Source organism: Hordeum vulgare, chromosome 3H, assembly GCF_904849725.1.
Source record: "Hordeum vulgare subsp. vulgare chromosome 3H, MorexV3_pseudomolecules_assembly, whole genome shotgun sequence".
In the NCBI taxonomy this organism is placed as follows: Eukaryota; Viridiplantae; Streptophyta; class Magnoliopsida; order Poales; family Poaceae; genus Hordeum; species Hordeum vulgare.
This window is the reverse complement of record NC_058520.1, coordinates 578406248-578426776: the sequence shown is the minus strand read 5'-3', so window position 1 is coordinate 578426776 and position 20529 is coordinate 578406248. Positions and strand designations below refer to the sequence as shown.

Here is a 20529-nt window from a genome sequence, read left to right as displayed (position 1 = left end):
TCCTCTGTGAATGCTAGTTGCTCATTGTCCAACAATGTTCAGACACTTACATAACAATCTTCACTTCCTAATGTAAGAAATCAAATCTAAGCATAAGACCTGCAGAGACAGAAGCACGCCTATTATTGAGGCATCGAGGAGGAAATTCAGCAAGAAAAGGTAGTCTCTGCTGCTCTAATTCCTCTTTGAGATCAGCAGATCGGAAGGGGTTGGAGCAGGCGCAGTGCCCCCACCTTAGCTCGGATCCGTGAACGACTACGAGCAGAAAAATACGACACTGACGACGGTTTTGTCCTTCCACTTCGTTGACACCAATGGCGGACCTAGAAATAAAATGACACTTTTGCTTCGGTACACCCTCCTTCCCCCATAAAACGTATAAAGAAGAACGTGTACCCACCTCTTATTATACATTATAGGCTGCCGTACATATATCCACCTCGTATTGTATATGTACGGCGGCTAAATATAGACTGTAACAATCAGTTGACAGAACAATCGTATTATTCGTAGGCATTTCGTCGAACATGTGACGTGCATGACAGGGTGGAACCATAGAGAAGGAGAAACAGTGGTAGGCAAAGGTTACTGGTGCAGCCCACATGGGAAGGGGAGAGCTCAACCAGCCTTCAACTCTTCGAGCTCGCGGGAAAAAATGTTATTGTGATCCCGCTAGCGGCGGATGAAATGAATCTTAATTCCCATCTCCAGACCATGCACGGGGAAGTTAAGGCAATGGCCTAAGTGATCATGGAGCAACGGTATTAACCTAAACCAGAAAAAAGTGTACATAAGGGTTATCTTTGAATAGAAATTAAAACAAATCCTTTTGCAAGCCAACCCACAAATATTCGGTACAATGAATATGTTATGAATGCAAATTTAACAGGTATGAACACAAAAGAGTAGAGACCAGCAGAAGTGTTACCACAGAGATACAAGAAACGTTGGTAACCAACCCGGCAAACTTAAAACACATATAAGAGTAATAAATAAAGGACAAATTAACATGGTAACCAAAATGGGGGGCTGTGGTAATGTGAATACCTGAGTACCAGACTCACCTCTTCAGCACTGAAATTCAAGCTGTACCTAGACAAGCTATGGGACCATTACCAATGTCTTGTTCACCCAACACAGATATGAGGTCAGTGAACTTCCATCGGTCCCTCAAATCAGGGCAATAACACCATATTGTTCTCTGCAAAAGCGCATCACACTTGTAAATGGGAATGGTTAATCTACAGGCATCACAACATAACTCTAACCATTACCGACAACAGTAGTACTAAGGAAATTTAAGAGAATCCTCGCTTTATATATGATATGACATACATACAAAATACAACCGATAAGAGCACTTGTTTTCCGGATTCAGAGATTGTATTTTCTTGTCAATTCTCTACCATCTCACTTTATTCTCAAGTAGGAAGTGGCTAGGATTCACATATCAGTTTTCACCGTTGATTTTTATCATTAGAGCTTTAGAGAAAACGGGCCTCTGCTTCTCAGAAAAGCTTTGATGGCGTCCGTCAGGTCATTAGATCTCAGCATTTCTGAGTTCCACGTCGCTACATGCTCCAGGCCATACTCTACTGTAATATCTCTGCTTCTCAGTAAAACTGCCTTCGACCCTAAAAAAAGCAGAACAGCCTTCGTTCCCATTACTGCTTCTGCCGACTTCTTGGAAGCCGGAAAAAAAATTCTTATTTGGTGTGACCTTGTCGAAGCTCTGGATGCTTGTGTTGGTTTTCCGCTGTAAAGAATTTGGCAAGATATACGCTGTCAAATATTGGAGGTCAATATCAGTTTAGAAGTGATAATAACATCTTCCTTCAGATCTATAAGGATTGAAGGATACATATATCAACTATCCCATCAAACAACCATACACATATTTCTTGTCCGCCCATATTATGCCACTACAATGCTTACTTGCCACATATAATTGGTATTAAAACCGCAAATAAGAGCCAATTTAACAGCTGCAAAGCTTGCCTTCATTCCTTCCACTCAACAGTACAACTTTAAAGATAATCTGAAACAAAGATGAGTAATATCAATCGCGGAATATTTTATGAATTGTTACATTGAAGTTGCATCAGCTTGTGCAGTTATAGCAGCAAGTAGTCTTGGCATCGGGGGCATATCAATCTCCTGCAGACCCTCGAGAACCCAGACCACTTCACCCATCGTCGGCCGATCAGACTCGTTGTCTTGGATGCACCAACACGCAACTTTGCAGACCCTTTCAGCCTGTTCCAAATCAAACTCCCCATGTAAATGTGGATCCACCAGACTCTGCACATCTCCCCTGTGAAGCTTGTCGATGGCTTGCACGGGGAAATACTCAACATCGTAACTGCTGCTAGTGAATGTCTCAGGCGAATTCCTCTTCCCTGATATGATTTGAAACAGTACCATGCCGAAGCCGTACACATCGATCTTCGGTGTAATGGCAACTCCGCAGAGCCACTCTGGGGCAAGATAACCCGCAGTTCCCCTGAATGTGGTCAGAAGTCTGCTGAAATCCCTTCCCACGAACGCGGCCATCCCAAAGTCTGCAACTTTAGGAACAAATGATGCATCCAGGAGTATGTTTTCTGGCTTAATATCACAGTGTATGATGCACTCATGACAGCTCAGATGCAAGTAGGACAATCCTCTAGCAACTCCTAGGATTATTTGATATCTGGTGCTCCAATTTAGAATAGCATCATTGCTCTTAAATAGATGACTATCAAGAGACCCATTTAACATGTGTTCATACACAAGTAACCTGTTATCACCTTCGCAGCAGAAACCAATCAATTTGACAAGGTTGATATGTTAATCAGTCCAATTGAGCTCACCTCGGCTCTGAATTGCTTCTCACCTTGACGGGCACCATCAAGCTTTTTCACTGCTATAGTAGTCGAGTCACTCAACACTCCTTGTATACAGCACCAAAACCACCTGCTCCCAGCTTGTTTGAGAAGTTTTTAGTAACACGAACTAACTCAGTGTGTCTAAAGGCTATAATCCCACCACTACCTTGATTGTGGTGTAATGGCAAACCACACCACTTGAATTTGTTCCTCCATATCAGTAACAACAGCATGAGCATTAGCATCCCAAAACTAATAATGCTTGAAGTAGTAACAACCCCAAAGCTTGGTTTTCTTTTATTTTTTCTCAAACTTGTCAAATCTTTGGCGGCAAGGCGAAGGTAAAGAACATCTTCAGAAGTATTATCAATGCCATCATTCAGATTTACACTAAGCAATTCCCCATGCCAGACAGAGCATCTGCTATTGTTAGGAATAAGCAGTGCAGGAGCAGGAACTGAGACAAGCTTCTTCACATTTGCTCTGAGTGGTAGCACTAGCAACGTCTATGCTTTGCTGGTTGTAGGGCAACGTAACATGAGCAATGGGGTGGAACATGTCTGTTGAACTGGTCATGTTTGTATTACTAGTGCAATGTAAAGCTCTCCATTCAGGGGAACTGCGGGTTAAACTCCCAATGCAGAACCATTACACCAATGGCAATGCAAGATAACAGACATGTTCAACAGACATCTTGGCAATGGCTCTCCATTCAGGGGAACTGCGGGTTAAACTCCCAATGCAGAACCATTACACCAATGTAAAGCTCTCCATCAATGGCAATGCAGAACCGCCTTGTGACTGTATGGAGAGCCACTCTGGGGCAAGATAACCCGCAGTTCCCCTGATATGCATCCTCTTGTTCGATCACTAAACTCCCAATCCCGCCGTGAATTCTGAGTGAAGCTCTCCATACAGTCACAAGGCGGTTCTGCATTGCCATTGCAGACCGTGAAAGGTCCGCAGGCAGCAGACGGAGTGCAGGGATCAACGGGTTGTGCATATATGGCTTGACAAGACTGTTTGGCCTGTGACCAAATATTAAGCTTTATCTGACCAGATATGTTCAGTGAGACAAACATGAGAGGTGATTCATCTGGTGAAGTGTACATGTAGTACTCCCCTTCGTTATTATTAACATATACTGGGTTAATAAAACCTCTAGTCCGTGGATCCAACTCTAGAATCGACTTGACTATTGGTACAAGTTTCAAAGATGGTTGCGGCGCTTGAGGATGACTCCGCTGGTGTCTATTTCAATGCTGTATGAGCCGAGACCCGGATCAATTAGGCCCTTGTCTGAGATGGCCAGGCTATTCAAACCGGTGACCTTGTTCCGGCCAAACTTGGCGCCAGGAAGCAATACGTTTGTTGTGTAGTCGAAGCTCTGCCACAGCAGTATGTCAGATGACGAGCTCTCTGTGAGAGCAAGGTTTCCACTGTTCAAGAGAACGGCACTAGTCGTGTTTATGCTTGTTTGCGTCCTATTGACAATGTGAGTGGACCAAACTACGGACTGAGTGCCAGCATAGTTTACGATGACAAGATTGCCATCACTTGAGATCTTGAGCTGTGCTAGGGGGTCGGTGATGGCCTGATCTGCTCCTCCCTATTGGCAACCCACACAGCAGTAAAAACTGGGATTTTATTAAATCATATGCCAAGGTACCAGCTGGCGTTGTGTGGCTTACTGATGGTGCTTGCTGGTTGGAAGAAGCCGAGCGCAAACGTGCCGTTTCTTGAGACGAGGTTGGCACCGATGGCGAGCACTTGGCCTCCCGTGATAGTATCATTTGCAGCAGAGGAGCTTCAAGGAGTGTGCAAGAGGAGAAGCCCGAGCAATATGTAGAGGGGAGGCATGGATGAATGAGTTGGGGAAGAGAGGAAGTATGGCTGACTAAAGCACGCTGGAGGGATGCATGCTCTGCTCTTCTATTCGGAGAAAAAAGAAGAGGGTGTATATATAGAATGGACAAATTGCATGAAGGCCTATATCATACTCCCTCCGTTTCTAGATATAAGTCTTTTAAGATATTTCATTAGCGGACTACATACAAAGCAAAACGAGTGAATCTATACTTTAAAGTATGTCTATATACATCCGTATGTAGTCCTCTAGTGAAACCTCTAAAAAGACTTATATTTAGGAACGAAGGGAGTACAGTATATGTTTCAGCTGACTGGAGGGGAAGCTATTTGGGATCTATAAAATCCAGATTGATGGTTAAGACAGCACTACATTTGTACCCACTTGAGCTGCCAGTTGAACTTTGGTAGCTGTACACCCACATGGTATCATCTCTCTCTACATATATATCTACATATACACAAGGCAGTATAACAATAAAAACCATGTGCTACCTGACAGGATTTATGAGCTACCTAGCACACTACGACTTGAAATGAAGCTTGGTAAAGTCAGCCATGAGGCTACCACCAAGTTTACAAGGGACATTTTAGCGAGCTCTGTCCCAACAAAACCATACTATTTAAGAAGTGCTAACCATACTATTTAAGAACTCAACAATTAAGGCAATAGCCTGAACGATCATGGATTCATGGTATTAACCAAAACCAAAAAGAGTGTATCATTTACCTCACTTATTCAAGGGTTATCTTTGAAAACTATTTCTAAAGATTCTTTTACTAACTAACCCACAAATATATGCTTCAATGAATATATTATGGCAAACTTGAAACACATAAAAGCTATAAATAAAGCACCAATTAACATGGTAACCAAAAGGGGCTGTGGTAGTGTGAATAACTGATTATCAGAGTACCAGACTCACCTCTTCAGCACTGAAATTCAACTTATACCTAGACAAGCTATGTGACCATCACAGGCTCATTGGATCAATGTCTTGTTCACTCAACCCAGATATAAGCTCGAGTGAACTTATCTGCAAAAATGCATCACACTTGTAACTTTGTAAGTGGGAATGGTCAATCTACATTCTACAGGCATCACAACATAACACTAATCAATACGGACATCACTAGTGCTAAGGAATTTCCAGAAAATCCTCACTTTATATATGGTATACATAAAAGATACAGTCAACAAGAGCACTTGTTTTATCAGAGATAGTATATCTTGTCTGATTTCTACCACCTCATTTTATTCTCAAGTGGCTAGGATTCACATATAAATTTCCGCCTGTGATGTTGATCATCAGAGCTTAGAGAAAACGGGCTTCCGCTTCTCCATGAAAGCTTTGACGGCCTCCATCAGGTCATTAGATCTCAGCATTCCAGAATTCCAAGTCGCTACATGCTCTAGGCCCTGCTCTACTGTGATATCTCTGCTTCTCAGTAGAACTGCCTTTGTTCCCATCACTGCGTTTGCCGACTTCTCTGATATTTCTGAAACAATTAAAAAAATTGTCTCTTAGTCCATCATTGGTTGCAGCTTGTTGAGTTACATGGTTGATGGAGAAAAGGTGGTAGGCATAGTTAACAAGAAACTGGTTTGTGCAGGGACGTCTTGTGCATGAATCTGAATTATGGTAACACCCTATGAACATGGAACAGTCAGACCTACATATGTGCATCTACTTACAACTTGGATGAACAAATCCAACTTGCTTCTAACTTGATAGAGGGGTGACACTAGTGAATTGTGAACCATTTTGAGCCATTATACAATGCTTCGTCGGATTGATTCAAGTGCATCTGACTTCAAACTAACAGCACTAACTACATGCCAAAACTTTCCAGTTTACTTTCCATGACGTTGGGAAATGGAGAACAGCGCCTCTGCAGCCAATCAAGAGAGCGGTGGATTTTGCTGCTTATAATGTAACAAGAGAAACATTTAACCCTGCACTTATAGGACACCAAACACACTGAGCAAATGCACGAAAATAAGGGAATGAGAATATAGATGGATCTTTATGAAAAGTGGGAGAGTTGGAATTCTGGAAAGCCTGTGAAAAGTTTAAGCTGAACTAGATCCTACCTATACTAAAATACCAGAAGGTCACCAACTGTATTTAAAGACGCAATACATGTGTGCTGTGAATGTTACTAACATGAAGTTTTAACCTCTTTTTTTTTTGTCAGAACCAACAGGTTCTGACTAACATAAAATCAAAGATTATCCAGTCAAATGGATCTACCGATTCCAGTTCGATCAACTGCAATCAGAGTACAAATAAGATTTATCGACAGCATATACTACAGATACCCAAGAGAGACACCCTTGTTCATTTTGTTACCGACATGAACTATATAATGATGTAATGACATCACAAGTTGTCAACTCCAAACGGGGACTGTTTTGCAGGTTGTGAAACTCCAAGTAACATCCCTTATTACTTTGAACTTTGAATTGCACAATTCATGTTAAACATTCTAGCAGAGTACAGAAATGAGACAACAGCACTGAAAAGAAAGAACATCAGAGAGAAATTATACCTTTGGCGATCTTGGCAACACCGGCATCCAGCTCCTGCTTGGAATCGAACACCCTGCTGACGAGCCCCATCTCCTTGGCCTCGGCGGCGGTGATCCTGCGGCCGGTGAGCGCGAGGTCGGCGGCGTTCCCGTAGCCGACGATCCGCGGCAGGCGCTGCAGCGCGCCGAGGTCGGCGACGATGGCCATGTCCACCTCCTTGAGCACGAAGGTGGCGTCCCTGGAGCAGTAGCGTATGTCGCAGGCGGCGACGAGGTCGACGCCGCCGCCGACGCAGGCGCCGTGCACGGCCGCGATGACGGGCTTCCGGCAGAGCTCGACGGCGGTGAGCGCGGCCTGCATGCCGAGGATCGCGCGGCGGAGGCCCTCGGCCGCGGCCGCGGGGTCGGCGCCGCGGGCGGAGGGCGCGGTGAGCGGGTTCCCGGGCCCGCCGAGCTCGATGCCCGCGCAGAAGTGCGGGCCCGCGGCGGAGAGCACGACGGCGCGCGCGGCGGGGATGCGGTCGAGCAGCGCCATGGCGCGCGGGATCTCCGCGAAGGAGTCCGGGCTGAGCGCGTTGCGCTGGGCGGGGCGGCTGAGGCGCACCTCGTAGACCGCGGCCGCCGGGTCCGGCCGCGTCACGGCCAGGGCCTTGAAGCCCCGCCGCAGCTCCGCCTCCGCGTCCGACGCGCCGCCGCCGGTGGCCATCTGAGCTGCTCTGCCGTGTAGTGCGTGGCGTGTGCCGTGTGGGGATTAAACTCTAGCCGCTGGCTGCTGGTCTGCTGCTGGTATTATGAAGGAAGGAAGACATCTCTTTTTTCATGGTAAAAACCGAAGCTAATCCTCTTCTCTTGTTGTTCTTGTGCGGACGCAACGAGATTGCTAGATAAGATAAGCAGCTCGAAAATTACCTATCGACAGCTCCTAACGGTGCTGCCTCGGCCCGGCCGCTGTATAATCCAAATCCAGCTTCAGTCTTGTTTCTTTCACCGCGATTTTCCCATGAATCTTCAGCTGGTAAAAGTAAAAGAAATGAGACAATACTAAGACTTCTTTACTGACTGCCATCGGCCCCGTCGCGGACCACTGTTTTTTTCCTAGAGAAAATAACGAAACCACTAATTAAGGAGTACATTTTTCAAATATCACTCTCATTTTCTCAGATGCACCATTTATCGTAATCTGTAAGTTTTTTTATAAATCTGTATTTTTAATACATTTTTTCTCATAACAATGGATTTAAATCTCAAATGGTTTTCACCGTTGGGTTTCTCGCGTTAAAATCTTTTCTCGCGTTAAAATCTTTAAACTAGATTACATTGTAACGGATTTTTTTCACGAAAAAAATCATGCCTTTCACGACAGAAAAAACAAAAACATATTTTTTTCCGGGCCTCTCGCGAAGGTAAAACCGTGCTTCTCACGGAAGCAAAATCGTCCCTCTCGCGAAGATAAAACCGTGTCTCCCACGGAAGCAAAATCATGCTTCTCACGGTAGCAAATCCGTCCCTCTCGCGGAAAAGAAAAAAAGAAAATACATTTTTTTTCCTTTCCGAGGCAAAATCATGCCTCTCACGTAAGCAAAGCCTTGTCTCTTACAAAAAACATGTTTTTTTCCTTTCCGAGAAGCACGGACGTGGCTCTCAAGAAGGCAAAGCCGTGTCTCTCGCGAAAGCAAAACCATGCCTCTCCCGAAAATAATAATCAGAAAACGTGTTTTGATTTTGCAAAACGCATGATTTTGCTTTTGAAAGAGACACGACTGTGCCTCTCGCGAAAGCAAAACCGAACATCTCACGAAAGCAAAACTGCGCCTTTTAAGAAAAAACACATTTTTCCTGTATAAAAATGATTTTTCTGCCAAAAAATAAGAAAGACAGATGAAAAAACGGAACATCAAAAAATAAAAAAATAATCTAAAAAGCCAAAAACGCATGGAAAAAACTCAAAAAAACATTCAAAACATGACACGTAGTGGCGATTGAAAACGCGTTAAATGACGACGTTTAAAAGTGATGTTAGGAGGCTTGTGATGAAGTGTTTCTCAATTAATTGCTCCCGAAAAATAACCACACCAGGCGAGACAAAGGCCCAGTTGTGTCTCCAGAAAAAAAAGGCCTGCTTCAGGATCTTTGCGGCCCACGCCAGCGACCGGTCGCGCGGCGCCAGTCCAACCACCGTCCCAGCAGCCACAGCTCACTCGTTTTTAGTTCCACATCGCCTGGCGAGGTGGAGTCAGGGATGGGCTATAAAAAGCAGGGGTGGCCGACGAGGCAAAGCATTTGTTTCTCGGCCTTTTGGCTAAGATCAAATGTACTATTTGTTCTTACTAGCAAAAGGGCTTGTGCGTTGCAACGGAAGAAAAATATCACACGCTTTTAATTTTTTTATAATCATTATGATTTATTAAAATAATAAGCTATACCTAACTAGTGTAGTCAGTCCTATTCTATTTTGTTGAGAAATCAACCCATACATTGTTAATTCCACCATGATAAAAAATTGAGCGGGGCAAGCAAAGCAAAACAAAGAGGCTACGTGAATTGATCAATAGACCGTTATCTTATTTCACTCATGGGGTAGAGAATGTGGGATCAGATGACAAACTAAAGGTGGTGTTCCATTCTCTGTCTCTACAACAATACAATCTTACATTCAATACATTCATTCATCAGCAAACAAATCCCCATAAAACAAAATTTCTTGCCGGTGCTTGGCACACGGTTGGAGGCATGGGGAGGGGATCTCACCAGATGATGAGTTCCTGTCGGAGGAGGGGATACGATGAGGGGAGCAAGGGTTAGGCGCCTCTATCTGGCCGTAAGGAGTAGCCGTTGCCGCGCCATAACCTCGGAGTTCCCCGTGTGAGCCATGGAGGCCCGCCTCCACCTGCAAGTACTTCGCTCCGCCGCGCCGCCGTCGTTCTGCATCGAGCAGACGCATCATCCCCAGTCACTGTAGCTGCCGCGTTGATTTGATCCGGAAGCTGTGCTCGAGCGTCGAAACGGGGGCAGCAAGCGGGCAGAGGTACGGCCGCGGAAGCGGGTGGGTTGAGATCGACAACAGTGATGGTTGAGGTCGGCCGCGGCGACGAGTGGTGTGGCAGCGGCCTGGGCACACGCCAGAGTGGACCAGGGTCGACGCGATGCGCTCGAGCGCCGCAACGGGGGCAGTGGGCGGGCAGAGGTATGGCAAAAGGGCCCGTGCGTTGCAACAGGAGAAAAAAATACCACACGCTTTTAATCTTTTTATAATCATTTTGATTTATTAAAATAATAAGCTAACTAACTAATGTACTCGGTCCTATCATATTTTGTTGAGAAATCAACCCGTCCATTGTTAATTTCACCATGATGAGAAATTGAGCAGGACAAGCAAAGCAAAACAAAGAGGCTACGTGAATTGATCAATGGACAGTTATCTTATTTAACTCATGAGGTAGAGAATGTGGGATCATATGACAAACTGAAGGTGGTGTTCCATTCTCTCTCTCTACAGCAATGCAATCTTACATTCAATACATTCATTCATGAGTAAACAAATTCCCACAAAACAAAATTTCTTGTCAGTGCTTGGCACGCGGTTGGAGGCATGGGGAGGGGGTCTCACCAGAGGATGAGTTCCTGCCGGAGGAGGGGATACGATGAGGGGAGCAAGGGTTAGGCGCCTCTATCTGGCCATAAGGAGTCGCCGTTGCCGCGCCATAACCTCGGAGTTCCCCGTGTGAGGCATGGAGGCCCACCTCCACCTGCAAGTACTTCGCTCCGCCGCGCCTTATCCGCGCGCCGCCGCCGTTCTGCATCGAGCAGACGCATTATCCCAAGTCGTTGTAGCTGTCGCGTTGATTTGATCCAGAAGCCGTGCTCGAGCGCCGAAACGGGGGCAACAAGCGGGCAGAGGTACGACCGCGGAGGCGGGTGGGTTGAGATCGACAGCAGTGGCGGTTGAGGTCGGCCGCGGCGGCGAGTGGTGTGGCGGCGGCCTAGGCACAGGCCAGGGTGGCCGAGGGTCGACGGGAGGAGGCGATGCGTACGGGTATAATTTTTGGAGCGAATCGTTTTTCCTTTTGCGTTGCAGATAAATGATGGAGCACGGGTTGAATAACAAAAATTATAGGGGCTTTTGTATAAAAATGCCATGGTGGGTTTTCGGACGGAAGCAATAGCCGCTTTATTATTAGGTATAGATATAGATTAGTTTAATATCTACTAGCAAAAAAGCCCGTGCGTTGCAACGGAAGAGAAAATAACACACGCTGCGAACGCAATATATTTTCACATGGCATCACATTTGTGTCGCCGACGATGGCCTTAGTGCTCACACAATGAAAACGCGTTCGAATGACTCACTCAGAATAAGATGAGAAATATGTTGTTTGGCCCCATGAGGTTTTTCAAAGATGTGCATGTTTGATTAACGATGTTTTCTTTCCTCTCAATTTGATTTTAATTTAATGGATGTTTATTGCAATTCCTATCATCGCCGGAAAGAGAGAGAAAAAAGACCATGCACTATAGATTAAGTTTGCATCAAAAATAATATTTAAGAAGTATTCAACTGCTAAAAATAACATCCTATTTAGATTCTACATATTTTTTAATCAATTATATATATAACATGTTAAAATCGGATTTACGGTTTAAAAGATATGTATAATTTTATTTTAGGTAAAATGTGGATTGATTAACTGAAAAGTCATATTTTTTTGTTAAAACGAAAAAAACGTTTCAGCTGACTTAAATACAGATGGCGGGTTGATTACCTGAAACATCATGGAGTTTTCTAAAAAATACAAAAAAACGGTTCGGTTGTGACTAAAAGATGGATTGTGGGTTAATTATGGAAAAAGGCAGGGACTTCTCTGCAAAATAGCCACGACGGATGAGAGAAGCACCACGTGCTTTATTATTAAACTAGCAAAAGGCCCGTGCGTTGCAACGGAATTTCTTCGTAATTTTCAATGAAGATGACCATATTTTACTACATCACTGAGATACACTATCACTCTTAATATTATGAAATCATGAATAATTTAGAAATCGTAACATTTTCTAAAAATCATGAACATATTTAAAATCATGAATATTTTTTATCACTTATAGGTGATATTGACAATGGGTTATGGTGACAATTAAGCGATAATTTTGCGATATGGCCTTTATGAAAAAAATAACATGTTAAATTTGAAAGTGAGGTTTGAAAGATATGAATATTTTTTAAAATACTTTAATCTGTAAAATATTTGAAGTCTGAGAAAAGGCTAGAAAAAATGGGGTATACATGGGGTCGAACCCAGCTAGCTAGTGCCCTTGTGTAGTCTAATGGCATAAATGTTGATGAATCAGAAGCTAGCGGCGGCGATTTAAGAAAAAAAAAACGAATCATTTTCCATTTATTAATGACATTGGTGGGTAATTTTTATCAACTTTAGAAGCAATGTTAATGACGGACGAGAGAAGCACTAATTTAGGACAATATAACCGCACCTAAAGCGAGTCCTCTCAGCGATTGACGTTTATGGCCGTCTGTTTTCGTGATTAGAATGTTTTTGGCCGTGTGATCAAATGTGTATAGCCATCTCTCCCGCATGTGTTAAATATTGGACCAGCTGTCCTAATGGGCTGCTGCTCTGCAAACCGAAACTAAGGACTCTGGTTAAATGGGCCTGTTCTGCTAGCCCGTTCATATAACCTCGCGCTCCTTATTTGTTTTTTGTTTTCACTTAGAGCATCTCCAACACCCGCGCTATACAAGCGCCGCGCCATAAAAAAGGCTGTATTTAGCGCGCGCGCGACGCGGCGGCAGCTCCAGCGGGCGCGCAAAAAGGCGCGCGCGCCATTTCCAATTGAGCGCGCTGGCCGAAACGCAATCCCGCGCCCATTATTTGCTGCGCCGGCTCCCGCGCGCGCGACTCTCCCGCGCTCGCTCCTGCTTTCTTCTGCGCTCTATCCTGCTCTCTCCTGCGCTGGCTGTGCACTCTCTGCGCTCGCTCTGCACTCTCGTGACCGCCCCCATCCGACCGCGCCGCCGCCGCTGCTCGCGCCACCGTTCGGCGCTGCCCCGGCCTATCCCCGAGCCGCCGTCGCCGCTCGCGCCCGCCGGCGCTTCCCCGGCCTGTCTCCGCTGCGGCCGTGTTGGAAATATGCCCTAGAGGCAATAATAAATTAGTTATTATTATATTTCTTTGTTCATGATAATCGTTTATTATCCATGCTATAATTGTATTGATTGGAAACACAATACTTATGTGGATACATAGACAAAACACTATCCCTAGTAAGCCTCTAGTTGACTAGCTCGTTGATCAAAGATGGCCAAGGTTTCCTGGCCATAGGCAAGTGTTGTTACTTGATAACGGGATCACATCATTAGGAGAATCATGTGATGGACTAGACCCAAACTAATAGACGTAGCATGTTGATCGTGTCATTTTGTTGCTACTGTTTTCTGCGTGTCAAGTATTTGTTCCTATGACCATGAGATCATATGACTCACGGACACCGGAGGAATGCTTTGTGTGTATCAAACGTCGCAACGTAACTGGGTGACTATAAAGATGCTCTACAGGTATCTCCAAAGGTGTTCGTTGAGTTAGTATGGATCAAGACTGGGATTTGTCACTCCGTATGACGGAGAGGTATCTCGGGGCCCACTCGGTAATACAACATCACACACAAGCCTTGCAAGCAATGTAACTTAGTGTAAGTTGCGGGATCTTGTATTACGGAACGAGTAAAGAGACTTGCCGGTAAACGAGATTGAAATAGGTATGCGGATACCGACGATCGAATCTCGGACAAGTAACATACCGAAGGACAAAGGGAATGCCATACGGGATTATACGAATCCTTGGCACTGAGGTTCAAACGATAAGATCTTCGTAGAATATGTAGGATCCAATATGGGCATCCAGGTCCCGCTATTGGATATTGACCGAGGAGTCTCTCGGGTCATGTCTACATAGTTCTCGAACCCGCAGGGTCTGCACACTTAAGGTTCGACGTTGTTTTATGCGTATTTGAGTTATATGGTTGGTTACCGAATGTTGTTCGGAGTCCCGGATGAGATCACGGACGTCACGAGGGTTTCCGGAATGGTCCGGAAACGAAGATTGATATATAGGATGACCTCATTTGATTACCGGAAGGTTTTCGGAGTTACCGGGAATGTACCGGAATGACGAATGGGTTCCGGAAGTTCACCGGGAGGGGGCAACCCACCCCGGGGAAGCCCATAGGCTTTGGGGAGACACACCAGCCCTTAGTGGGCTGGTGGGACAGCCCCAAGGGGGCCTATGCGCCAAGAAAAGGAAATCAAACGAAAAGAAAAAAAAAGAGGGAGGAAGTGGGAAGGGAGGGGGACTCCTCCCACCAAACCAAGTCCAACTCGGTTTGGGGGGGGGGGAGTCCTCCCCCCCTTGGCTCGGCCGACCCCTTGAGGGTCCCTTGGACCCCAAGGCAAGGTCCCCCTCCCTCCTCCTATATATATGGAGCTTTTAGGGCAGATTTGAGACGACTTTCTCACGGCTACCCGACCACATACCTCCATAGTTTTTCCTCTAGATCGCGTTTCTGCGGAGCTCGGGCGGAGCCCTGCTGAGACAAGATCATCACCATCCTCCGGAGCGTCGTCGCGCTGCCGGAGAACTCTTCTACCTCTCCGTCTCTCTTGCTGGATCAAGAAGGCCGAGATCATCGTTGAGCTGTACGTGTGCTGAACGCGGAGGTGCCGTCCGTTCGGTACTAGATCGTGGGACTGATCGCGGGATTGTTCGCGGGGCGGATCGAGGGACGTGAGGACGTTCCACTACATCAACCGCATTCTCTAACGCTTCTGCTGTACGATCTACAAGGGTACGTAGATCACTCATCCCCTCTCGTAGATGGACATCACCATGATAGGTCTTCGTGCGCGTAGGAAATTTTTTGTTTCCCATGCGACGTTCCGCAACAGTGGCATCATGAGCTAGGTTCATGCGTAGATGTCTTCTCGAGTAGAACACAAAAGTTTTCGTGGGCGGTGATGTGCGTTTTGCTGCCCTCCTTAGTCTTTTCTTGATTCCGCGGTATTGTTGGATTGAAGCGGCTTGGACCGACATTACTCGTACGCTTACGAGAGACTGGTTTCATCGTTACGAGTAACCCCCTTTGCTCAAAGATGACTGGCAAGTGACTGTTTCTCCAACTTTAGTTGAATCGGATTTGACCGAGGAGGTCCTTGGATGAGGTTAAATAGCAACTCATATATCTCCGTTGTGGTGTTTGCGTAAGTAAGATGCGATCCTACTAGATACCCTCGGTCACCACGTAAAACATGCAACAACAAAATTAGAGGACGTCTAACTTGTTTTTGCAGGGTATGATTGTGATGTGATATGGACAATGATGTGATGTGATATATTGGATGTATGAGATGATCATGTTGTAATAGAAATATCGACTTGCACGTCGATGGTACGGCAACCGGCAGGAGCCATAGGGTTGTCTTTATACTAACGTTTGTGCTTGCAGATGCGTTTACTATTTTGCTAGGATGTAGCTTTAGCAGTAATAGCATAAGTAGCACGACAACCCCGATGGCAACACGTTGATGGATGATCATGGTGTAGCGCCGGTGACAAGAAGATCGTGCCGGTGCTTTGGTGATGGAGATCAAGAAGCACGTGATGATGGCGATATCATGTCACTTATGAATTGCATGTGATGTTAATCCTTTTATGCACCTTATTTTGCTTAGAACGACGGTAGCATTATGAGGTGATTTCTCACTAAAATTTCAAGACGAAATTGTGTTCTCCCCGACTGTGCACCGTTGCGACAATTCTTCGTTTTGAGACACCACGTGATGATCAGGTGTGATAGACTCAACGTTCACATACTACGGGTGCAAAACAGTTGCACACGCAGAACACTCGGGTTAAGCTTGACGAGCCTAGCATGTGCAGACATGGCCTCGGAACACATGAGACCGAAAGGTCGAGCATGAATCGTATAGTTGATATGATTAGCATAGGGATGCTTACCACTGAAACTATTCTCGACTCACGTGATGATCGGACTTGAGATAGTGGATTTGGATCATGTACCACTCAAATGACTAGAGAGATGTACTTTTTGAGTGGGAGTTCTTAAGTAAATATGATTAATTGAACTAATTGTCATGAACATAGTCTAATCACTACTGAAATTCAGAAATTTGCCGTCTGCCAAGGCGGACGGCAAAGGGGGCTACCACGGACGGCAAAGGATTTGCCGTCGGTCAGCAGACGGCAAAGTAGACGGTAAAAAAAAATCCGGTGAAGAGGCTCTTTGCCGTCTGCTTTCACAAAGCGGACGGCAAAGAATCTTTGCCATGAGGGGGCGGACGGCAAAATAAGTGGGACGGCATATATTGCAACGTCCCCGTTAAGTGTTAACGGAGGCCTCCCCCCTTTGCCGTCTGCCTTCCCCCCTTTGCCATGTGGTGGCAGACGGCAAAGAGGGGAGAGAGGGGGGGCAGATTCCCCCCTTTGCCGTCTGCCTCCCCCCCTTTGCCATGTGGTGGCAGACGGCAAAGAGGGGAGAGAGGGGGGGCAGATTCCTCCCTTTGCCGTCTGCCTCCCCCCCTTTGCCATGTGGTGGCAGACGACAAAGAGGGGAGAGAGGGGGGGCAGATTCCCCCCTTTGCCGTCTGCCTCCCCCCCTTTGCCATGCGGGGGCGGACGGCAAAGAGGGGAACCAGCCCCTTTTTTATTTGTTTTTTGTTATATCCAGCATTTTTAACAATAATCAGGATATATATATATATTTGACATAAATAAATATCTTTCCGTACTCATAACCATATTAAAATAACTCTCATCCATAGTGCATACATATTATGGAAGTTACATCCGTACCAAACCATATATTACACTAGTTTCATCCACGTGCATACAAAGTTTCATATATTCATATACTACAATAGTTTCAATACAACACATGGTACAAGAAATCATCTTCAAGCATTCCATCAACCAAGCTTCCCGTGAAGTGAAGGTAATCTGCAAAATGACAAATAAGAAAGTTAGAAAAATAATACTAGATGAAGTAGTGTATATATAGGTTATTTCGGAGAGAAATTAGCTAAGTATAGACCATTTAGGAGCTAACTAAGCTAATTATGTCATTTAGGTGGAACCCTAGCTAACTATAGGAGAAGAGAAAGAGAAGAAGAAGTAAAAGAAGGAGGAGGAGGAGGAAGAGGAGAAGAAGAAGAAAAAGGAGGAGGAGGAGGAGGAGGAGAAGGAGAAGGAAGAGGAGAAGGAGAAGAAGGAGAAGAAGGAGAAGAAGAAGGAGAAGGAGACTTCTCCTTCTTCTTCTCCTTCTTCTTATCCTTTTGTCCCCTTCTTCTTCTCCTCCTCCCTCTCCTCCTTCTTCTTCTCCTTTTTCCTCTTCCTTGCTTTCATTTTCCTCTTTTTCTATTCTTGTCCCCTTCTTCGGGATAAATTGGCTAAGAATGCCTTTTTGGAGCTAATTATGTCATTTCGAGGATAATTAGCTAAGTATAGGTCATTTTTTATTAAATAGGCCATTTTGGAGCTAACTAAGCTAATTATGTCATTTAGGTGGAACCCTAGCTAACTATAGGAGAAGAGAAAGAGAAGAAGAAGTAAAAGAAGGAGGAGGAGGAGGAAGAGGAGAAGAAGAAGAAAAAGGAGGAGGAGGAGGAGGAGGAGAAGGAGAAGGAAGAGGAGAAGGAGAAGAAGGAGAAGAAGGAGAAGAAGAAGGAGAAGAAGAAGGAGAAGGAGCGCCTTCTCCTTCTTCTCCTCCTTCTTCTCCTTATTCTTATCCTTTTGTCCCCTTCTTCTTCTCCTCCTCCCTCTCCTCCTTCTTCTTCTCCTTTTTCCTCTTCCTTGCTTTCATTTTCCTCTTTTTCTATTCTTGTCCCCTTCTTCGGGCTAAATTGGCTAAGAATGCCTTTTTGGAGCTAATTATGTCATTTCGAGGATAATTAGCTAAGTATAGGTCATTTTTTATTAAATAGGCCATTTTGGAGCTAACTAAGCTAATTATGTCATTTAGGTGGAACCCTAGCTAACTATAGGAGAAGAGAAAGAGAAGAAGAAGTAAAACAAGGAGGAGGAGGAGGAAGAGGAGAAGAATAAGAAAAAGGAGGAGGAGGAGGAGGAGGAGAAGGAGAAGGAAGAGGAGAAGGAGAAGAAGGAGAAGAAGGAGAAGAAGAAGGAGAAGAAGAAGGAGAAGGAGCGGGAGCTCCTTCTCCTTCTCCTTCTTCTCCTTCTTCTTCTTATCCTTTTGTCCCCTTCTTCTTCTCCTCCTCCCTCTCCTCCTTCTTCTTCTCCTTTTTCCTCTTCCTTGCTTTCATTTTCCTCTTTTTCTATTCTTGTCCCCTTCTTCGGGCTAAATTGGCTAAGAATGCCTTTTTGGAGCTAATTATGTCATTTTGAGGATAATTAGCTAAGTATAGGTCATTTTTTATTAAATAGGCCATTTTGGAGCTAACTAAGCTAATTATGTCATTTAGGTGGAACCCTAGCTAACTATAGGAGAAGAGAAAGAGAAGAAGAAGTAAAAGAAGGAGGAGGAGGAGGAAGAGGAGAAGAAGAAGAAAAAGGAGGAGGAGGAGGAGGAGGAGAAGGAGAAGGAAGAGGAGAAGGAGAAGAAGGAGAAGAAGGAGAAGGAGAAGGAGAAGGAGCGGGAGCTCCTTCTCCTTCTCCTTCTCCTTCTTCTCCTTCTTCTTCTTATCCTTTTGTCCCCTTCTTCTTCTCCTCCTCCCTCTCCTCCTTCTTCTTCTCCTTTTTCCTCTTCCTTGCTTTCATTTTCCTCTTTTTCTATTCTTGTCCCCTTCTTCGGGCTAAATTGGCTAAGAATGCCTTTTTGGAGCTAATTATGTCATTTCGAGGATAATTAGCTAAGTATAGGTCATTTTTTATTAAATAGGCCATTTTGGAGCTAACTAAGCTAATTATGTCATTTAGGTGGAACCCTAGCTAACTATAGGAGAAGAGAAAGAGAAGAAGAAGTAAAAGAAGGAGGAGGAGGAGGAAGAGGAGAAGAAGAAGAAAAAGGAGGAGGAGGAGGAGGAGAAGGAGAAGGAAGAGGAGAAGGAGAAGAAGGAGAAGAAGAAGGAGAAGAAGGAGAAGAAGAAGGAGAAGGAGCGGGAGCTCCTTCTCCTTCTTCTTCTCCTTCTTCTTCTCCTTCTTCTTCTTATCCTTTTGTCCCCTTCTTCTTCTCCTCCTTCCTCTCCTCCTTCTTCTTCTCCTTTTTCCTCTTCCTTGCTTTCATTTTCCTCTTTTTCTATTCTTGTCCCCTTCTTCGGGCTAAATTGTCTAAGAATGCCTTTTTGGAGCTAATTATGTCATTTCGAGGATAATTAGCTAAGTATAGGTCATTTTTTATTAAATAGGCCATTTTGGAGCTAACTAAGCTAATTATGTCATTTAGGTGGAACCCTAGCTAACTATAGGAGAAGAGAAAGAGAAGAAGAAGTAAAAGAAGGAGGAGGAGAAGGAAGAGGAGAAGAAGAAGAAAAAGGAGGAGGAGGAGGAGGAGGAGAAGGAGAAGGAAGAGGAGAAAAAGAGGAAGTCCCCTTCTTCTCCTTCTTCTTCTTATCCTTTTGTCCCCTTCTTCTTCTCCTCCTCCCTCTCCTCCTTCTTCTTGGAGCTAACTAAGCTAATTATGTCATTAGATGGAAGTCTAGCTATTTTGCAGCTAACTAAGCTAATTATGTCATTAGATGGAAGTCTAGCTATTTTTTATTAAAACACTAGAAATAACATACCTAAGTTAGGGTGAAGCACGGTGGCTCTGGCTTGTTTCACCTGGAGAAGGCCGCCCTGGAGAAGGCTCGACTGTAGAAGGGTCGTGCGATGCGTTTCGGGACATATTCTGCACCAAACATCGTTTGCAATGTGTAGTTAGCATGAGGACACTCTTAAGATCACTCCACTGAAATGAAACTCACCGTCCCCGCCACATTAATGACTGGCATCGGCGGAGGGACTTGGCCGTTCTTCTCGCACATAGACTGTACATTTGGTTTTGACAAGTCAAACTTTTTATTTATTAATGAAACGGACATTCAAATGCAAGATTTGAAATAACATGAAGAAGAAACTTACCACGAAGAGCTCGTATATGGCCCTGGTAGACGCTTCATTCCGTGCCCTCTCCGCCTCCACCAATGCAGTCGTCCTCTCCTCCAGCTCCCTAATTTCCTTATCCTTCTCCGCCATAGCCGCCTGCATTGCCGCTCTCTCTTTCTGAATAGCAGCCTGCAACACAACTC

General features: G+C 45.0%; 1 protein-coding gene and 2 pseudogenes across 1 annotated transcript; 1 reads left to right on the top strand and 2 right to left on the bottom strand.

The window, feature by feature from the left end:
• Window positions 1–1703: 1703 nt before the first annotated feature.
• On the bottom strand, window positions 1704–4929 carry LOC123445286 (annotated as a pseudogene).
• A 919-nt stretch (window positions 4930–5848) lies between these two features.
• Window positions 5849–8181, bottom strand: LOC123445285 (delta(3,5)-Delta(2,4)-dienoyl-CoA isomerase, peroxisomal). The gene is made up of 2 exons (XM_045122249.1): window positions 7287–8181; window positions 5849–6233 (listed from the first exon to the last, which is right to left on the bottom strand). Exons 1-2 carry the CDS (start codon window positions 7969–7971, stop codon window positions 6043–6045), a joined length of 876 nt encoding a protein of 291 aa, XP_044978184.1. The 5' UTR covers window positions 7972–8181; the 3' UTR covers window positions 5849–6042.
• A 1363-nt stretch (window positions 8182–9544) lies between these two features.
• On the top strand, window positions 9545–9708 carry LOC123445895 (annotated as a pseudogene).
• The last annotated feature ends 10821 nt before the right edge of the window (window positions 9709–20529 follow it).